At 43.7% G+C, this 22,428-nt stretch overlaps 1 protein-coding gene across 2 annotated transcripts; it reads left to right on the top strand.

Annotated features, from left to right (window-relative positions):
- The first annotated feature begins 1,550 nt into the window (after nucleotides 1–1,550).
- NUDT16 (nudix hydrolase 16) lies at nucleotides 1,551–21,892 on the top strand. Of its 2 annotated transcripts, none has more exons than XM_075184842.1 (3): nucleotides 1,551–1,774; nucleotides 18,084–18,356; nucleotides 21,023–21,892. In XM_075184842.1, exons 1-3 carry the CDS (start codon nucleotides 1,598–1,600, stop codon nucleotides 21,209–21,211), a joined length of 639 nt encoding a protein of 212 aa, XP_075040943.1. In that variant the 5' UTR covers nucleotides 1,551–1,597; the 3' UTR covers nucleotides 21,212–21,892. The 2 variants fall into 2 exon arrangements, with proteins under 2 accessions (XP_075040943.1, XP_075040942.1); XM_075184841.1 differs by lacking the exon at nucleotides 1,551–1,774 and adding an exon at nucleotides 12,584–12,808.
- Nucleotides 21,893–22,428: the final 536 nt, after the last annotated feature.

Below are 22,428 nucleotides of genomic sequence, written 5' to 3'. Positions count from 1 at the left end.
ATGACTTCAGTAATGGAGACAGAAATGTAAAAGACACTTCAGTCTCCAGGGCCATCTCTTCCATTGGGCACAATGGGCAGGTGCCCGGGGGCCCTGCGGGCAAGGGGGCCCGTCCCAGGCAGCGCTGGAAAAAAATAAATCCTGCAAAAAAAAAGAAAATACCTTGCGGGCAAGCGGTCACGTCAGCGGGCTATCCGGCTCCCTTACTTGTCCCCTCTTCCGTGCTGTGCTCACAGTGAATGTTGGGTGTGATGTCATGCCCAACATTCACTGCAAGCACAGCACGGAGGAGCGCAGAAGAGACTCGTAGCGGAAAAAAGAAGCGAAGGGGATCGGACTTAAGGTAAGTTAAGGGGGCCCCTATATTTATTTGTAAAAAGTTATTTTATATATATATATATATATATATATATATATATATATATATATATATATATAAAATCACTTTTTTTTACATACATATATATTTTTACACACACGCACACTATATATATATATATATATATATATTTATATATATATATATATATATATATATAGGGGCCCATAATGTAGTTAAGGTGGCCCTGTCAGTCTCTAGAGATTCATTAGCTGCTTTTCTTTAATGCATAGTTGCCTACTCTCCCGGAATGTCCGGGAGACTCCCGCATTTCTGGGAGATCTCTCGGGCTCCCGGGAGAGCAGGGCAACCTCTCAGCTCTCGCCCCGCAATAGATAACTGCTGTAATTGGCCAAAATAGTGGCCATCGTTAGGCCAAAATGATGTGATTCGTCAAGCCCAGCACCAGCATGCCCACCTCCCCCGGTATCTCCCTGAAGCCAACGAGGAAAAGTTGGCAAGTATGTGTTATCAATTAAACACTTTCTCTGCACAAACCCATTACAAGACCTCTTGTACATAACTGGTAGGATTCTGTGATGAAGTTGGGCTCCGAGAACTCTGAGGGTGGAACACACTGTGCGTGTTCTATTCCGTAACTGATAAAGTAGTCTGTGTTGTATCTGGACTCGGGGTAAGCTGGAGTGAGGTCATTAGTTTGGTAGAGTTTTGTGTCTTCTTTCTGCAGGATTTCTAGGTGTTCCCGGACTGAATTCACATTTCTCAGGCACAAGGATGCAAACTCAGTAAAAAATAAAGAAAGAAAATGTAAAGATTATGTAAAGGTTTTCCCATCAGCAAAAACACAATTAGTTAGAAAAATATGACGTTATACTTACATTACTTAATGGCATTCATAACAGCAGAGCCTAAACTGGGATGTTCATTTACATTTGTGATTTCTGGCTCTTGGTGCAATTCTAACCAATAAAAACAATCCTAACCAATAATTTGATTGGTTGTCCACCATGTGCTGCTGGAAGCAGTAGTACAATGTTATTGCTGGATCTGGAGAATGCAGCAATAGTCAGCGCAGAGCTTCCAGCCTGTTCGTTGTCCGGCCTGTAGATGGCGCTAAGTACAAAAGAGAGGCGAGCGCTCTTCTTATGTGTCTATAGTGTGGTGAAAGCTCCGCCACCTTATTGGCTGGAGTTGCTGTCATGTGACTTTGTCTCTGTCTGCGGCTGCGCACATGTGCTGCGGGAAGTGAGCGGTGTAATGGCACAAGCGGGGCTGTCTAATCTTCCGCCCCTAGAGGAGAGGCCGAGGCCCCGCAATGTGTCCCGGGAGGAAGCCCTGCAGCTGGAGGGCCATAGACACGCCTGTCATGTAATGCTCTATGCGCCCACTACGGCCAAGCTGTTCGAGCGGGTCCCTATTAGATATATTGTGCTGGTGAGACCGGGGAGTGGGAGACCCACGAATGTATAGAGCTGGGGACACATCAGATATGCAGTGCTGGGGACACATCAGATATGCAGTGCAGGGAGCACATCAGATATACAGTGCTGGGGACACATCAGATATGCAGTGCTGGGGACACATCAGAAATGCAGTGCAGGGGACACATCGGATATGCAGTGCTGGGGACACATCGGATATGCAGTGCTGGGGACACATCGGATATGCAGTGCAGGGGACACATCGGATATGCAGTGCTGGGGACACATCAGATATGCAGTGCAGGTAACACATCAGATATGCAGTGCAGGCTGGTAACACTGGGGACACATCAGAGATACAATGCTGGGGACACATCAGATATGCTGTACGGGACACATCAGATACGCCGTGCTGGTAACACCGGGGACACTAGAATGCTGCACTGTAGACACTAGATATGCCGTGCTGGTAACACTGGGGACACTAGATATGCCGTGCTGGTAATCTGTATAGGTACCATATAGTGACAGATATTGCAATAAATAGTTTAGTAATGAGGACCAAAAGTAAAATATTATTGCTGATTATATTACTATAATTTTGCTATATTCCTATAATTTCACTGTCAGGGTTGGCACGACCACTAGGCGTTCATCTAGGGAACCAAGGCATTTATGGATGCCTAAAACAGTGAATGAGTGACAGGGGGGAGTTGGCTTATCTCCTGTGCTGCCATATTCAAGGTCATGAGCACAGTCTCCTGCAAACAATGAATAACTCCTACAAACTAGCTGTATCTAACCTGTCTTTAAGCTATAAGAGAACAAAATGGCTATAAGGCAACGAGATGAGGTCAGCTTAGCAAAATCACATTTCTCCCCAACATGTATGTCCCTGACAGTGGGCGTGGCCATGCTGCGATAGGGAGGCGGTCACGCCCCCCAGAGGGTTTGCTAGCGCTGTAAAGTGCTAGGCTGCCCATTAGATACCTCCCTTCCCCCAACATCTCCACACGCGCGACAAATATGTCCCCGATTGGGACAGAGTCCTAAAATTGAGATTGTCCTGCTGAACTTGGGTCAGTTGGGAGGACTGAGGGCTTGTGCTGGTTGTTCGGTACCAAACACCCCCCCCCCCCACCAGGTAGGCACAAGTGCCATGCCATGAAGCCCCATTTGGCACTCTGCAACATGCACAAGTGGCTACACTGCACCAGCGCTGCTAAGACCAGCCTCACGCTTGCTATGATGCCCCATTGTACAGAGAGCAGAGTGAGAAACATGGAAGGTGGATAGATACCCGCTGACTCGTCTGAGCCTGTTGGCTGGCGGGGCGTCCTGGAAGCATTGCACACTCCCAAATGAAACCAGTAACATAAACCTAGTGTAGTCTCACATCGCAAAGATAGAATGGTGAGATTTCCAGTGGTGAGAAGCAGAGCGGACATAAAAGCTGAGCACAGCACTTTAAAGCCCTTAGCTAATTTACAGGACATCGACCAATCGCGCCATTTTACATAGATCATTCCAGAGCCTAACTGGTCCCGTCACACCAAAATTCATCCTCTCTTCACTTAAATCACCTTCTTTGGTATAATTCTCCCTCAAATGGTTATTTATTTTTACCTTTTTATTTTGGGATTTTCAAATACAAACATAAACAAAAAAAAACTAAATACAGGACATTATAGGAACAACAAGCATACTGTACTGGAAACAGTAGAGGATAAACATTCCAATATTTAATACAAATTTTGTTCATGCATTGATATAAATAGCTTTCCTCTCAAAATGGGGGTGGGAGATGTAGGAAGAAAGGAGGGGGCCTGGTTGTCGCAGGTGGGATAGAACGCCTTATATAGGTGTGGTTTCGGTGGGGTATTTGAGGCCTAGTCATAGGGCAGAATATAGATGAGGTAGTAAAGAGATTCGAGGCATTGGGATTAGAGTTACAGGTAAAGTCTTATTGCACAGATTTGATGAAACTTGTCTTCCTTATCGTTCAAATGATGGGTAATCTTCTCCATCCGGGCAAGAAACCAAATATATGACTTCAGGGCAGAGATGCCAGGAGGGTCATTCTGCTTCCAATTTTGCTGAATGCTTATCAGCATCTTGCAGAAAATAGCAGAGTAAAATGGACCATAGATCTTTCCAGATGGAACACGGAAGGAGCTAAGGGGGGTATCATCATCATCATCACCATTTATTTATATAGCGCCACCAATTCCGCAGCGCTGTACAGAGAACTCACATCAGTCCCTGCCCCATTGGGGCTTACAGTCTAAATTCCTAACACACACACACAGACAGAGACAGACACAGACATGGGTCAATTTGTTAGCAGCCAATTAACCTACTAGTATGTTTTTTGGAGTGTGGGAGGAAACCGGAGCACCCGGAGGAAACCCACGCAAACACGGGGAGAACATACAAACTCCTCACATATAAGGCCATGGGGTATTCAATTGTGCGCGATGTGCCACCGGCTGTGCACGTTTCCATGTATTACTGTACCTCAACATCGCAGATTTTTCCTTGCACCCAAACTCCGCAATGTTGCATCGTTGCAGAGTGTCGTCACAACCGTTCTGAAGGCACTCTGCGGCCAGCTGAATTCCACCCCAAAAGTTCCAAAAGGTTATTTTAATATTTGAACACCTCAGCTAATCAAATATAAGTTGATTTTTTTTCTGTCACCCAGTATATTTTTTGCTGAGAAAAGTCCGTCTATCAGCCTTAGCTGCCCACAGGCACATACCTATCATGGCAAATGCTAAAACCAGTACAAAACATTTATAACGCTGCTCTGTAACACAAACATAAAATGCTATAAGCATGATTTACAGCAGAAATTATAACCTTTGTTGTAACAAACCTGCCACTATAAAATGTTGTTAGAAATAATGCCTGAATTATACAGAAAATACCTATATAGTAAGGCAAAATTAGGTATACATTATCACATACTTGCCAACTCTCCCTGATGCTGAGCCAGTACAAGACGTGGTTGTCTTCGCCATCTGTGGCATGATGACATAGTTGAGAAATTGTGTCCTATGTCCATGTATTGTGTCCTATGTGTCACGGTTCAACGCTGAGGCCACTTACTGATATTGACACTGCTAACCTGGAGGCGCGGAGTCTAAATGTACTCCTGGTTTTCATCAGGGACCCCCGCAAGGAAGTTTGGAATTCGCTGCAGGAGTACGCAGGTCGCGGCCCTCCGGGCTAGCCACCAGTGAGGTGGTGCTGGTAGGAGACTCTGTACAGACCAGCGGTTGGAAGGTATTAGGGTCAGGCAGAAGTGTAGTTAGGCGACCTGAGGTCAAGCCGGGCTGGCAGCGCAGTACAGAGGAGGTGAACAAAAGCGTAGTCAGACGGTCCGGAATCAAAGCCAAAGGAGAGAACAATGCCCAAGAGAGATCCGCAGGGAGTTTCAGACAAGCCGGGTCGGAAGCCAAAGAGTCAGACAGTAAACAGCTGGGAACTGTAAGACGCTGTAGCAGGGGAACAATCCACGATACAGGCTTCCTGAAATAGGGATTGCTGGTTCCGGATTGGAGAGCGGGGGTCAGGTGAACAGGATATTGTTGCGTTGCTAGGAAACGGGACGCACGCCCCTGCGCATGCGCCGGCGGCCGGGCGGAAGTACGTCATTCGTCCCGTTGCTAGGCGAGGAGTCGGAATCAGGCGCCTGTCCCCGGCACCGAGTGAAGGTGCGGGGACGGCACCTGACACTATGGAGGTGGCCATTTTCATGGAGACCAAGATTTAATCAAAGACTGACAGGTAAGACAACATGACTTCAGTAATGGAGACAGAAATGTAAAAGACACTTCAGTCTCCAGGGCCATCTCTTCCATTGGGCACAATGGGCAGGTGCCCGGGGGCCCTGCGGGCAAGGGGGCCCGTCCCAGGCAGCGCTGGAAAAAAATAAATCCTGCAAAAAAAAAGAAAATACCTTGCGGGCAAGCGGTCACGTCAGCGGGCTATCCGGCTCCCTTACTTGTCCCCTCTTCCGTGCTGTGCTCACAGTGAATGTTGGGTGTGATGTCATGCCCAACATTCACTGCAAGCACAGCACGGAGGAGCGCAGAAGAGACTCGTAGCGGAAAAAAGAAGCGAAGGGGATCGGACTTAAGGTAAGTTAAGGGGGCCCCTATATTTATTTGTAAAAAGTTATTTTATATATATATATATATATATATATATATATATATATATATATATATAAAATCACTTTTTTTTACATACATATATATTTTTACACACACGCACACTATATATATATATATATATATATATATATATATATATTTATATATATATATATATATATATATATATATATAGGGGCCCATAATGTAGTTAAGGTGGCCCTGTCAGTCTCTAGAGATTCATTAGCTGCTTTTCTTTAATGCATAGTTGCCTACTCTCCCGGAATGTCCGGGAGACTCCCGCATTTCTGGGAGATCTCTCGGGCTCCCGGGAGAGCAGGGCAACCTCTCAGCTCTCGCCCCGCAATAGATAACTGCTGTAATTGGCCAAAATAGTGGCCATCGTTAGGCCAAAATGATGTGATTCGTCAAGCCCAGCACCAGCATGCCCACCTCCCCCGGTATCTCCCTGAAGCCAACGAGGAAAAGTTGGCAAGTATGTGTTATCAATTAAACACTTTCTCTGCACAAACCCATTACAAGACCTCTTGTACATAACTGGTAGGATTCTGTGATGAAGTTGGGCTCCGAGAACTCTGAGGGTGGAACACACTGTGCGTGTTCTATTCCGTAACTGATAAAGTAGTCTGTGTTGTATCTGGACTCGGGGTAAGCTGGAGTGAGGTCATTAGTTTGGTAGAGTTTTGTGTCTTCTTTCTGCAGGATTTCTAGGTGTTCCCGGACTGAATTCACATTTCTCAGGCACAAGGATGCAAACTCAGTAAAAAATAAAGAAAGAAAATGTAAAGATTATGTAAAGGTTTTCCCATCAGCAAAAACACAATTAGTTAGAAAAATATGACGTTATACTTACATTACTTAATGGCATTCATAACAGCAGAGCCTAAACTGGGATGTTCATTTACATTTGTGATTTCTGGCTCTTGGTGCAATTCTAACCAATAAAAACAATCCTAACCAATAATTTGATTGGTTGTCCACCATGTGCTGCTGGAAGCAGTAGTACAATGTTATTGCTGGATCTGGAGAATGCAGCAATAGTCAGCGCAGAGCTTCCAGCCTGTTCGTTGTCCGGCCTGTAGATGGCGCTAAGTACAAAAGAGAGGCGAGCGCTCTTCTTATGTGTCTATAGTGTGGTGAAAGCTCCGCCACCTTATTGGCTGGAGTTGCTGTCATGTGACTTTGTCTCTGTCTGCGGCTGCGCACATGTGCTGCGGGAAGTGAGCGGTGTAATGGCACAAGCGGGGCTGTCTAATCTTCCGCCCCTAGAGGAGAGGCCGAGGCCCCGCAATGTGTCCCGGGAGGAAGCCCTGCAGCTGGAGGGCCATAGACACGCCTGTCATGTAATGCTCTATGCGCCCACTACGGCCAAGCTGTTCGAGCGGGTCCCTATTAGATATATTGTGCTGGTGAGACCGGGGAGTGGGAGACCCACGAATGTATAGAGCTGGGGACACATCAGATATGCAGTGCTGGGGACACATCAGATATGCAGTGCAGGGAGCACATCAGATATACAGTGCTGGGGACACATCAGATATGCAGTGCTGGGGACACATCGGATATGCAGTGCTGGGGACACATCAGATATGCAGTGCAGGTAACACATCAGATATGCAGTGCAGGCTGGTAACACTGGGGACACATCAGAGATACAATGCTGGGGACACATCAGATATGCTGTACGGGACACATCAGATACGCCGTGCTGGTAACACCGGGGACACTAGAATGCTGCACTGTAGACACTAGATATGCCGTGCTGGTAACACTGGGGACACTAGATATGCCGTGCTGGTAATCTGTATAGGTACCATATAGTGACAGATATTGCAATAAATAGTTTAGTAATGAGGACCAAAAGTAAAATATTATTGCTGATTATATTACTATAATTTTGCTATATTCCTATAATTTCACTGTCAGGGTTGGCACGACCACTAGGCGTTCATCTAGGGAACCAAGGCATTTATGGATGCCTAAAACAGTGAATGAGTGACAGGGGGGAGTTGGCTTATCTCCTGTGCTGCCATATTCAAGGTCATGAGCACAGTCTCCTGCAAACAATGAATAACTCCTACAAACTAGCTGTATCTAACCTGTCTTTAAGCTATAAGAGAACAAAATGGCTATAAGGCAACGAGATGAGGTCAGCTTAGCAAAATCACATTTCTCACTCCCCAACATGTATGTCCCTGACAGTGGGCGTGGCCATGCTGCGATAGGGAGGCGGTCACGCCCCCCAGAGGGTTTGCTAGCGCTGTAAAGTGCTAGGCTGCCCATTAGATACCTCCCTTCCCCCAACATCTCCACACGCGCGACAAATATGTCCCCGATTGGGACAGAGTCCTAAAATTGAGATTGTCCTGCTGAACTTGGGTCAGTTGGGAGGACTGAGGGCTTGTGCTGGTTGTTCGGTACCAAACACCCCCCCCCCCCACCAGGTAGGCACAAGTGCCATGCCATGAAGCCCCATTTGGCACTCTGCAACATGCACAAGTGGCTACACTGCACCAGCGCTGCTAAGACCAGCCTCACGCTTGCTATGATGCCCCATTGTACAGAGAGCAGAGTGAGAAACATGGAAGGTGGATAGATACCCGCTGACTCGTCTGAGCCTGTTGGCTGGCGGGGCGTCCTGGAAGCATTGCACACTCCCAAATGAAACCAGTAACATAAACCTAGTGTAGTCTCACATCGCAAAGATAGAATGGTGAGATTTCCAGTGGTGAGAAGCAGAGCGGACATAAAAGCTGAGCACAGCACTTTAAAGCCCTTAGCTAATTTACAGGACATCGACCAATCGCGCCATTTTACATAGATCATTCCAGAGCCTAACTGGTCCCGTCACACCAAAATTCATCCTCTCTTCACTTAAATCACCTTCTTTGGTATAATTCTCCCTCAAATGGTTATTTATTTTTACCTTTTTATTTTGGGATTTTCAAATACAAACATAAACAAAAAAAAACTAAATACAGGACATTATAGGAACAACAAGCATACTGTACTGGAAACAGTAGAGGATAAACATTCCAATATTTAATACAAATTTTGTTCATGCATTGATATAAATAGCTTTCCTCTCAAAATGGGGGTGGGAGATGTAGGAAGAAAGGAGGGGGCCTGGTTGTCGCAGGTGGGATAGAACGCCTTATATAGGTGTGGTTTCGGTGGGGTATTTGAGGCCTAGTCATAGGGCAGAATATAGATGAGGTAGTAAAGAGATTCGAGGCATTGGGATTAGAGTTACAGGTAAAGTCTTATTGCACAGATTTGATGAAACTTGTCTTCCTTATCGTTCAAATGATGGGTAATCTTCTCCATCCGGGCAAGAAACCAAATATATGACTTCAGGGCAGAGATGCCAGGAGGGTCATTCTGCTTCCAATTTTGCTGAATGCTTATCAGCATCTTGCAGAAAATAGCAGAGTAAAATGGACCATAGATCTTTCCAGATGGAACACGGAAGGAGCTAAGGGGGGTATCATCATCATCATCACCATTTATTTATATAGCGCCACCAATTCCGCAGCGCTGTACAGAGAACTCACATCAGTCCCTGCCCCATTGGGGCTTACAGTCTAAATTCCTAACACACACACACAGACAGAGACAGACACAGACATGGGTCAATTTGTTAGCAGCCAATTAACCTACTAGTATGTTTTTTGGAGTGTGGGAGGAAACCGGAGCACCCGGAGGAAACCCACGCAAACACGGGGAGAACATACAAACTCCTCACATATAAGGCCATGGGGTATTCAATTGTGCGCGATGTGCCACCGGCTGTGCACGTTTCCATGTATTACTGTACCTCAACATCGCAGATTTTTCCTTGCACCCAAACTCCGCAATGTTGCATCGTTGCAGAGTGTCGTCACAACCGTTCTGAAGGCACTCTGCGGCCAGCTGAATTCCACCCCAAAAGTTCCAAAAGGTTATTTTAATATTTGAACACCTCAGCTAATCAAATATAAGTTGATTTTTTTTCTGTCACCCAGTATATTTTTTGCTGAGAAAAGTCCGTCTATCAGCCTTAGCTGCCCACAGGCACATACCTATCATGGCAAATGCTAAAACCAGTACAAAACATTTATAACGCTGCTCTGTAACACAAACATAAAATGCTATAAGCATGATTTACAGCAGAAATTATAACCTTTGTTGTAACAAACCTGCCACTATAAAATGTTGTTAGAAATAATGCCTGAATTATACAGAAAATACCTATATAGTAAGGCAAAATTAGGTATACATTATCACATACTTGCCAACTCTCCCTGATGCTGAGCCAGTACAAGACGTGGTTGTCTTCGCCATCTGTGGCATGATGACATAGTTGAGAAATTGTGTCCTATGTCCATGTATTGTGTCCTATGTGTCACGGTTCAACGCTGAGGCCACTTACTGATATTGACACTGCTAACCTGGAGGCGCGGAGTCTAAATGTACTCCTGGTTTTCATCAGGGACCCCCGCAAGGAAGTTTGGAATTCGCTGCAGGAGTACGCAGGTCGCGGCCCTCCGGGCTAGCCACCAGTGAGGTGGTGCTGGTAGGAGACTCTGTACAGACCAGCGGTTGGAAGGTATTAGGGTCAGGCAGAAGTGTAGTTAGGCGACCTGAGGTCAAGCCGGCCTGGCAGCGCAGTACAGAGGAGGTGAACAAAAGCGTAGTCAGACGGTCCGGAATCAAAGCCAAAGGAGAGAACAATGCCCAAGAGAGATCCGCAGGGAGTTTCAGACAAGCCGGGTCGGAAGCCAAAGAGTCAGACAGTAAACAGCTGGGAACTGTAAGACGCTGTAGCAGGGGAACAATCCACGATACAGGCTTCCTGAAATAGGGATTGCTGGTTCCGGATTGGAGAGCGGGGGTCAGGTGAACAGGATATTGTTGCGTTGCTAGGAAACGGGACGCACGCCCCTGCGCATGCGCCGGCGGCCGGGCGGAAGTACGTCATTCGTCCCGTTGCTAGGCGAGGAGTCGGAATCAGGCGCCTGTCCCCGGCACCGAGTGAAGGTGCGGGGACGGCACCTGACACTATGGAGGTGGCCATTTTCATGGAGACCAAGATTTAATCAAAGACTGACAGGTAAGACAACATGACTTCAGTAATGGAGACAGAAATGTAAAAGACACTTCAGTCTCCAGGGCCATCTCTTCCATTGGGCACAATGGGCAGGTGCCCGGGGGCCCTGCGGGCAAGGGGGCCCGTCCCAGGCAGCGCTGGAAAAAAATAAATCCTGCAAAAAAAAAGAAAATACCTTGCGGGCAAGCGGTCACGTCAGCGGGCTATCCGGCTCCCTTACTTGTCCCCTCTTCCGTGCTGTGCTCACAGTGAATGTTGGGTGTGATGTCATGCCCAACATTCACTGCAAGCACAGCACGGAGGAGCGCAGAAGAGACTCGTAGCGGAAAAAAGAAGAGAAGGGGATCGGACTTAAGGTAAGTTAAGGGGGCCCCTATATTTATTTGTAAAAAGTTATTTTATATATATATATATATATATATATATATATAAAATCACTTTTTTTTACATACATATATATTTTTACACACACGCACACTATATATATATATATATATATATATATATATATATATATATTTATATATATATATATATATATAGGGGCCCATAATGTAGTTAAGGTGGCCCTGTCAGTCTCTAGAGATTCATTAGCTGCTTTTCTTTAATGCATAGTTGCCTACTCTCCCGGAATGTCCGGGAGACTCCCGCATTTCTGGGAGATCTCTCGGGCTCCCGGGAGAGCAGGGCAACCTCTCAGCTCTCGCCCCGCAATAGATAACTGCTGTAATTGGCCAAAATAGTGGCCATCGTTAGGCCAAAATGATGTGATTCGTCAAGCCCAGCACCAGCATGCCCACCTCCCCCGGTATCTCCCTGAAGCCAACGAGGAAAAGTTGGCAAGTATGTGTTATCAATTAAACACTTTCTCTGCACAAACCCATTACAAGACCTCTTGTACATAACTGGTAGGATTCTGTGATGAAGTTGGGCTCCGAGAACTCTGAGGGTGGAACACACTGTGCGTGTTCTATTCCGTAACTGATAAAGTAGTCTGTGTTGTATCTGGACTCGGGGTAAGCTGGAGTGAGGTCATTAGTTTGGTAGAGTTTTGTGTCTTCTTTCTGCAGGATTTCTAGGTGTTCCCGGACTGAATTCACATTTCTCAGGCACAAGGATGCAAACTCAGTAAAAAATAAAGAAAGAAAATGTAAAGATTATGTAAAGGTTTTCCCATCAGCAAAAACACAATTAGTTAGAAAAATATGACGTTATACTTACATTACTTAATGGCATTCATAACAGCAGAGCCTAAACTGGGATGTTCATTTACATTTGTGATTTCTGGCTCTTGGTGCAATTCTAACCAATAAAAACAATCCTAACCAATAATTTGATTGGTTGTCCACCATGTGCTGCTGGAAGCAGTAGTACAATGTTATTGCTGGATCTGGAGAATGCAGCAATAGTCAGCGCAGAGCTTCCAGCCTGTTCGTTGTCCGGCCTGTAGATGGCGCTAAGTACAAAAGAGAGGCGAGCGCTCTTCTTATGTGTCTATAGTGTGGTGAAAGCTCCGCCACCTTATTGGCTGGAGTTGCTGTCATGTGACTTTGTCTCTGTCTGCGGCTGCGCACATGTGCTGCGGGAAGTGAGCGGTGTAATGGCACAAGCGGGGCTGTCTAATCTTCCGCCCCTAGAGGAGAGGCCGAGGCCCCGCAATGTGTCCCGGGAGGAAGCCCTGCAGCTGGAGGGCCATAGACACGCCTGTCATGTAATGCTCTATGCGCCCACTACGGCCAAGCTGTTCGAGCGGGTCCCTATTAGATATATTGTGCTGGTGAGACCGGGGAGTGGGAGACCCACGAATGTATAGAGCTGGGGACACATCAGATATGCAGTGCTGGGGACACATCAGATATGCAGTGCAGGGAGCACATCAGATATACAGTGCTGGGGACACATCAGATATGCAGTGCTGGGGACACATCAGATATACAGTGCTGGGGACACATCAGATATGCAGTGCTGGGGACACATCAGATATGCAGTGCTGGGGACACATCAGAAATGCAGTGCAGGGGACACATCAGATATGCAGTGCTGGGGACACATCGGATATGCAGTGCTGGGGACACATCGGATATGCAGTGCTGGGGACACATCGGATATGCAGTGCTGGGGACACATCGGATATGCAGTGCAGGGGACACATCGGATATGCAGTGCTGGGGACACATCAGATATGCAGTGCAGGGAACACATCAGATATGCAGTGCAGGCTGGTAACACTGGGGACACATCAGAGATACAATGCTGGGGACACATCAGATATGCTGTACGGGACACATCAGATACGCCGTGCTGGTAACACCGGGGACACTAGAATGCTGCACTGTAGACACTAGATATGCCGTGCTGGTAACACTGGGGACACTAGATATGCCGTGCTGGTAATCTGTATAGGTACCATATAGTGACAGATATTGCAATAAATAGTTTAGTAATGAGGACCAAAAGTAAAATATTATTGCTGATTATATTACTATAATTTTGCTATATTCCTATAATTTCACTGTCAGGGTTGGCACGACCACTAGGCGTTCATCTAGGGAACCAGGGCATTTATGGATGCCTAAAACAGTGAATGAGTGACATAATGTCACTCATTCAGTGTATTTATTTTAACCGTAGTGGTCCTGCACTGAGCTCCAGCCATTGATTGACATGGAGGTGCAGCCGCCGTCCGCTTCTTACATATGTGGCCCAAGGGGCACACACTGGCAGTGTTCACTTTGCCACACGAGACGCGTTCAATAAGCAGTCTGTGAAGTCCAGGGGGTAAATGTATGAACCTCTGATTTCTGCAAGTCGCCGGAAATTGGCAACTTTGAAGGGGAAATTTAAAGCGCTGAAGACTTGTAAACGCAGACTTTACTTTACTTTGCAAGCCATCGCCGCTTTCAATTTCGCCTGCAAAGACGGAGTTTTAGTAAATATACCCCCAGCGGCTTCGGAGGTTTATACATTTACCCCCAGATCTTGAAGTTGAAGGAAAATGCTCTTAGACCTACATGATGTAACAACATTGTGAAATCTTTTCAGAGGACTTCATTTGACGTAAGGTAATGGTTTTATATGGACTCCACAAACTGCTTATTGCGTGTACGGAGGCATAGTGAAAATATTATATTAATATAGATAACCGTAATCTGCAATACTATTTTACTGTTGGTTCTTACAATGGTTCCTATACTGTTTTTGATGCACCTAAGTTTGACTTTTCTTTTGTGGCTATAAGTGTTTGTTTTATAGTTTGATTCTGAGCATTGACCCTTTACACTATATATAATACACTATATAATACCGATGAGACTGGATAACTTCACATATATAATATCGTGACACTATATATCACTTGGGTCTGGAGATACGCGCACACGTTTAAACTTTTCAAAGGAATGTTCACCTAATCCCATTTTTGGGCACACGGATTCTCAATATGTAACACTAGTGAGGATGGGAATCCTTTGGATGTATAACACTGTTGAGTCTGACCACTGCAGGAGCAGAGCATTCTGGGAATTAAATTTAAATGTCAGGCCTGTGAACCACTGTGTTTTCAGAGCATGACAAGGACATGTTTGCAGTTAGAAACATACCTGCACTTAGACTGCTTTGCTCAGTTTGTTTCTATAGCACTTGACATGACAATCTTGAAACAAGGGTTAGGGAATCTTGATCTATTCTGACAATATGCAGATAATAACGTAGATGGCAAAAGCAGTCGCTTCTGGGAAAGCCATTTTTGTGTTTACAGAAGTAGCAGAAAAATGGAAGTTGCTTATTTGCTTAATGTCTGTAGGGAGTATCTAAAGTCACTATAACTATGTTAATTGTGTCAGACCTAATTAGATAGTATCGGTAACATTTTAGCTCAGTAAGGGTCATTTACGAACCATAAAAAATAGACTGATTTATGTGCACAAGTCATCTGCTGACCTGGGAAGTGTACTTTGGAAATACCTCCAGAAGGGCTATCTGTGCTCTGCAAAATTTCACTAGGTGGAAATAGATAAGATGTCAGATCAAAGTCCAACTTCTTCACCTTTCGGCCTACGCCCTTTACTCATTTAAATTTTTATTTTCTTTCCTACGGTACTGTTGGTTTAGCTTCATTTGTGTCTTAAGTTAATAATGAGTGTGAGAGGTAATCTGGGGATATATTTTCTAAACTGTGGGTTAGAAAAGTGAAGATGTTGCTCATAGCAACCAATCAGATTCTAGCTGTCATTTATTTGGTGCATTCTAGGCAACATCTCCAGTTTTTCAAACCCACAGTTTAGTAAATATACCGCCTGGGCTGTCTTTATGACATGTTATTTTTGTGCTTTTGTTTCTTATATTGGTTGAATTGTGGCTAGAAATGATCTTTCCCCAGAAGGGGAAAGCGTGTCTCGTTGTAAGTAAAGAGATGATGTCCAAGTGTTGGGATCTCAGGTAGCGGAGAACTGAAGACCTTAGGCAGGGAGAAAAGGGCTGTGTGTCCACCAAAAAGCAGCGGTTTTACGTTTTTGCAATTCAAAAATTACCCCAGTGTATCCAAAACTATAAGCATATACAGATAGAAAAGAAAAGCAGCAACTCTTTGTAAAAATGCACTGATTTTACAACCTGTGTGCACAGCTATGTCTAACTGGATAAACAATAATGTATTAAATAGCTGACCATATAGTGTATCTGCCAATTCAACAGAGCCAAGTGACCATTGTAGAGGAAGTGGATTTAGGGATTATTCCATACCTCCGTGATTTCAGCGCTCTTTCAGGTTTAAGAGTCATTGATCGCTAATACAGAGCATGAATTCTCTTTACACAGACAGGGATTACATACATGGCACTGGAATAATGCAACCAAATTGTGCTTGCATCATTGCCAACGTCCCTGTACATTTTCAGTGTTTTCAATGTAGAGGTGAGTTACAAATGGCAGATATGCTGGCTCAGCTGCTTTAAATGGACACTAAGGAAATTTATGCCTAATTTTATAGTTATGTTTTAATTATACATTTAACAAAGGTGTAAAGACTGTACCGGCAGTGCTGCAGTTGCCATCTCTGCAACTTTCCCGCCCATCGTCTCAAAGCCTTGTCACCTTTACCAGGACTACACAACAGGTTGCCACAGATATGGTTAAAATTAGAGATGAGCGGGCTCGGATATCTGAAATCCGAGCCCACCCGAACGTTGCCGATCCGAGCCGGATCCGAGACAGATCCGGGTATTCCCGCCAATTGCAAAACTGAAACCGAGGCTCTGAGTCTTAATCCCGCTGTCGGATCTCGTGATACTCGGATCCTATAAATTCCCCGCTAGCCGCCGCCATCTTCACTCGGGCATTGATCAGGGTAGAGGGAGGTTGTGTTAGGTGGTCCTCTGTCCTGCTATAGCTCGTGCTGTGCTGTGCTGTTTTAAAAAAAGTTATAAAAAAAAATAATTATAAAAAAAAAAGAAATTAAAAAAAAATATCCAAAAACAATCCTGCAGTATAAGTCCATTGGTACTGCAATATTACAAAGTTCACTGATTCTGCAGAATAGACTGGGAATTAGTGGAAATGATTGTTATTGAATGTTATTGAGGTTAATAATAGCGTAGGAGTGAAAATAAACCAAAAAACTTGATTTTAACACTTTTTATGTTTTTTTCAAAATAAATCCGAATCCAAAACCTTAAATCCGAACCAAAACCTTTCGTCAGGTGTTTTGCGAAACAAATCCAAACCCAAAACCTCAAGCAAATCCGAATCCAAAACACGAGACACCAAAAGTGGCCGGTGCACATCCCTAGTTAAAATGAGGTACCCTATGGCAGCTGTATATCCTATACTCCTATACAAGATCAATGTTCTACCCAGCACCTATTTCCCGGGTGCTCCACCCGGCTGTTTTTACGAGCCATCCGGCTGTTTTTACTAGCCACCCAACTGTTTTTACTAGCCACCCGGCTGTTTATACTAGCCACCCGGCTCTTGGAGCCAACCCAACAGAGTCCTATTATAATAGAATAAACCATTCAATGTTTCTCCTATTATAACAGACACTATGTGAGCACTAAAACCAGCAGTGTGTGTGTTAGACCACTGGCCACCAGTCATGGCAGGTAAGGGCAATAGCCTCCAACATTTTTAATTATTATTGCAAAGTATTAACACTGCCCCCACCCGGCTGCTTCTGAATGCCATCCAGCTGGCAAAATTTTCCGGGGAGAACACTGAAGGTTAGGTAGTTTAAGGGATGAGCAAGGCACCAATTGTGTTGTCATCTCAGACAGTAGAAGGACTAGGCACACCCCTCCACTGTATCTAGTAATTATCTGATATCGCCTATATTCAACATGTGTTGGCTATACACCGTTCATACTGCAGTGGATAAAACACGAACAAAGCTTGCAATAGCAAAACCTATGCTAAGTTTAGAGTTCAAGCACTTGCACTTTAGAGAACCTGCAAGCTTAGTATGGATGGGGAACAAAGTACACATCTTGCTGGTTGTCTTAAGTTTTGAGCTACCTCCACGTAGCATAGGGATCACTGAAGCATGGTTGCTGTGCAAGCCTCTTGTAGAGACAGAGCAGACCAGAAGACACAGCATTGATTACAGGGTCCTACATTATAGCTAAGATCATAACATAGGGCCTGATTCATTAAGGAACTTAAATTAAGAAGTTTCTTATTTCAGTCTCCTGGACAAAACCATGTTACAATGCAAGGGGGGAAAATTAGTATTCTGATTTGCACATAAGATAAATACTGTCTGTTTTTTCATGTAGCATACAAATATCAACTTTAAATTTCAGTATACAAGTAAGCTATCAAGTATTTGTGTGCTACATGAAAAAACAGTCAGTATTTAACTTATGTGCAAAACAGAATACTAATTTTCACCCCTTGCATTAACATGGTTTTGTCCAGGAGACTTAAATAAGAAACTTCTTAATTTAAGTTCCTTAATGAATCAGGCCCATGATATTGTCTTCTCCATAAAGCTCATTTTAATGATTGTTTTGTTTACTGTGCTGTTTTTGTTTTGTACTTATTTATTCTTGATTTTCTAGATGATGATGCGGTTTGATGGGCGTCTCGGTTTCCCCGGAGGATTTGTGGATACTCGGGACTCTTCCCTGGAAGAGGGCCTGAACCGAGAGTTACAGGAGGAACTGGGCTCTTCTTTCGATACCCTGGCAGTGACCGAGAAGGATTATAGAAGCTCACAGGCCCGAGAGTTCCCGCAGAAGGGAGTCACACACTTCTTCACAAAAGAATTGACATTGGAGGAAATTGAAACTATTGAAAAAGAGGCTGTGTTTGCGAAAGACCATGGATTGGAGGTGGGTATAACATCTAAAAGCATAGTTTGGTGCTGCCATAGAGGCATTGTAATAGAAAGAGAAATGTTTTTAGATTGCAGTCATTAGGATGGTTTCCGTTGAACGTCAATTAGACGTACTTATCTGTTGTCAAAGTATGTGGTCCTGGCTGTCAATGCTCCCTCCCCACCACTACTGAAAGGGTAGAACACTTGTAAAGCAGAGAATCAGTTTGAATAGAGAGGGAGATTTGTGGTGGAGTTATGGTTTGCGGTCTCCTATGTAACATTGCCATCTATTGAAGATATTGTTTCCTTAATGCACAAACAAATGGAGCTTTTTTTAAATGTCTCCCATTGTCCCATAGATTGTAAGCTTGCGCGCAGGGCCTTCTCACCTCTTTGTCTGTTTTACCCAGTTTGTTTATTAGTTTACTATGTTTGTCCTCAATTGTAAAGCGCTACGGAATATGTTGGCGCTATATAAATAGATGATGATGTCATCTCTAATTACTGTCCACTATTTCGGACCTGGGGAAAAGGAAGGAACTTTGGGTTTGATCCATAGAAGCATATAGGTAGAGAGTAAGTCTGTTAGGTATGCTTCTATATTGACCCAAATTCTAGTCAAGGGGGCTAAATGTGCACAGAGGGGAAGCGCTACTTTAGAAGGTCAGCCGGCTTTCTCTTGGGTGCTTATGCAGGAGATGCATACATATTCTAGATCTCTTAGCTGACCAGATAAATCTAGGTATTGGCTTTTGCAGTGTTTTGAGTATCTGTGGAGGCACTTGTACAGGATGAAGTATATCGATAGACAAGAGCTTCAGTGATGCATTATTGCTGCTTAATGTCTGGTTCATAATAAATATGGGACAGCATGGTGGCTTAGTAGTTAGCACTTCTGCCTTACAGCACTGGGGTCATGAGTTTAATTCCCGGCCATGGCCTTATCTATATGGAGTTTGCATGTTCTCCCCGTGTTTTGCGTGGGTTTCCTCCGGGTGCTCCGGTATCCTTCCACACTCTAAAAACATACTAGTGCCTCTGTCTCTGTCTGTGTATGTTAGGGAATTTAGACTGTAAGCTCCAATGGGGCAGGGACTGATGTGAGTGAGTTCTCTGTACAGCGCTGCAGGATTAGTGGTGCTATATAAATAGATGATCATGAAATATAGCTTCCCCAAACTCATTAGGTCACTTTTATTTTTTTTTTATAATATAAAATTATAATGAATAATTGACAGTGCTTGATTGTAGTTTGCTATTTTTAATAATATAGGAAAAATGTATCTCTCGTTGTAATTGTCATATCTTCAAACTTGGATGTAGCTAGGGATCTGCTTAGGTCAGGATATGATGCCTGGTATTCATGGACACACAGCAGCTAGAGAGAGGGGAGGTAAAACCAACTCCCCAGAGTCAAATAATCTAAAACAAAGATCACTGTCACCTAAAGATTAATGTTCCTACACACTACACTGAAAAACACACTCTCTACTCTATACATACTGAAGGCATTCCACAACAAAAGGCATTAATATACACTAGACTTGGATCTGTCCAGGTATATCGGCAGCTCTCCTAGCCTCTTTATTGCATGTAGTACATAGACTATTTACTTTTAATACATCAAAGAAATCTGTACGCACATGCTGGTTTAGTGCCTTGTATCGTTAGTCCTCACCTACGGTAATCTAGTCCCAATTTGCCCTTCTGTGACTTAAACTCAAAATCAAGGAAATTGGCCTCTTGACTTAATATGGTGTCAATATATTGTGGTTATCAATTTCCTCATTCTAGTTATATTCTTAATATACAATTTGCCCCATTTGTGGGTTGATGTCACCGAGTCTTCCCTTAAGAAGCTGGTAAAGATTCTCCCTTTTAATTAAGCCGTATCAAAGCTATACTCCTTGTTTTACAAATTGTGTATATGCTTATTAGGAGAAATGAAAATACGTTGGATAAAGAAATGGGTGGAGGTTCTAGAACAGCTTGCTAAGATTATGATATTCTCTGAGGGTCTGGTTTATTCTATGTCACATGGGCTAGAATGTTCGTTATTTCCTCTAGATTCCAGACAAGTCCTGTACATAAAGCCTAAGACAGACTCATGCTAAACTCTACATTGTTATAAGCCAACAGCAATGCCCTTACACACTGCACCCATCCTAGATGTTGTAGCAATCCTTCCAATGTCCCTAAATAATTGGGTGCTACCCAAATGTGGATAACCCCTTTTAATGGACAAATATTATATTGGCCTATGCCCTTTGTTGTAACGTAATCGAATGTATGATGGATGTAAATCAAAGGGTTCTTTACGGTTAATGATTTTGAGTGGGCCCGTAATATTTTCCTTGGTACTTTTTGTTGAGGGTTCCTCATCTTTGATCCTAGCTACCCCCAAATAGGTAACAGTTTACGGGTTTTTCTTTGTTAGCACAGGCTTGATAATTATGGAAACATTAAAAATGTACTAATTTACCTGTGAATTAATAAAAAAACACAGCCTTTTGGGGGGCACTGAAAGTCCAGCTGTGAAAATCCTGGCAGTCTGGACTTCTTAAACTTGAAATATTTGGTAACGTTCTTTTGTGTAAAGACGAGTGATGTTCCCAGCAGTAATCCTTGGTTCTTTCTAATCCCTCATATTTACATTTCGGCTTCACTTCTCCTATACAGGTGATGGGTTTAGTCCGTGTACCACTGTTTACTTTACGTGATGGAATCGGAGGTCTACCAGCCTTTCTGTCCAACAACTTCATTGGGAACTCGAAAAGCCAGCTCCTTTATGGAATGCGTACCCTACGTCTGCTCCGAGAGGACCAGATTCAAGATGCTATGTGGGCCAGCCAGAATATTCAGTTCTGATTCTGCCATTCTACTATGTGTTTTAGTGAAGGATCATGATATAAGTCTCTAACTACACCATTTATATTACACTAGAAGATGTCCGTGGCATGAATGTCAAATTGCTGTTTTTTACATTGTGTTCAATATTCTTTTTTACATCTCCATACATATGATTGTCCTAAGCTTTCCAAAGATGTATATTCTATTTTGGTTAATTTTAGTTTCATTATTTGTACTAGTGCTTGTACCTCCAGAATATCACCAATAGCAAGCAAGCTTTACTTTTACACATTTTTAAATATTTAATACATTTTGTTCGCTTTATGTGTATGTGATCTTTATGTACAAAGTGATATTGAAGGGATTGGGCTCCACAGGTTTGCATTCTGAAATTCCTAACAAAGCGATCATGAAACTGAATAGAAAATGTAACATTTTGACCGGTTTAGTTTTATTATAAATGTAAAATTCTATGAAAACAAATATTCTTTTCAGCACTGTAAAACCTCAGTTAATTAATGTGGAAAAGAGACTGGAAAGTTTCATCCTATGGAGATATTTATTCCAAGAATAAATAAATGTATTTCCAAGTAATCATATGTATGTAATACAATAGGACGCTGTGTAAATTTGTGTTTACACTCATTTATAAAAAACAAAATATTATTTTGAAATAAAGATTGTGTTTGTTTTTACAGATCTCCGAGTGTTGGTAAAATGACATTACAATTAAAACATTCAGCAATGAGCAGAATGGAATGTTCTGTTTTGTTGTCCCAATCAGTGCAAGGCCGTTTCATCACAGTGTGGTCACAGAGCAATACAGCAATAAAGTCTAATTTTGCAATATGCAACTATTCCTGGGCTTCCTGTGCGATCCATGTATGTAGTTTAGAAGCAGGATTATAAGAATTCCCCATGTCTCGATAAGTAGCGTTCAGTAAGTGTCACAACTGTACGTTGCGTGCCTGCTAGCGTTGGCACAACTTGGAAGGAAGGTGTGGAATCTAACGTGCCCCTGGGTTTCACCAGGGACCCCTGCAAGGCGGAATGGACTCCACTGCAGGAGACACGCAGGTTGCGATCCTTCCCCAAGTCGTATAGCGAGGCACGAAAAGAAAGGGTAAGACAAGCCTGTTCGGTAACAATGCTGGCAAACAAGGTGCACAGGGAATATCCAGAAGGGAGGTCAGACCAGCCGGGTCGGTAACAGTCAGGCAATACGGCACTAGGAA

The sequence above is a fragment of the Mixophyes fleayi genome, chromosome 9 (assembly GCF_038048845.1).
Source record: "Mixophyes fleayi isolate aMixFle1 chromosome 9, aMixFle1.hap1, whole genome shotgun sequence".
Lineage (NCBI taxonomy): Eukaryota > Metazoa > Chordata > Amphibia > Anura > Limnodynastidae > Mixophyes > Mixophyes fleayi.
The sequence above is the reverse complement of the archived record's forward strand: the minus strand, read 5'-3'. Positions and strand labels throughout refer to the sequence as shown.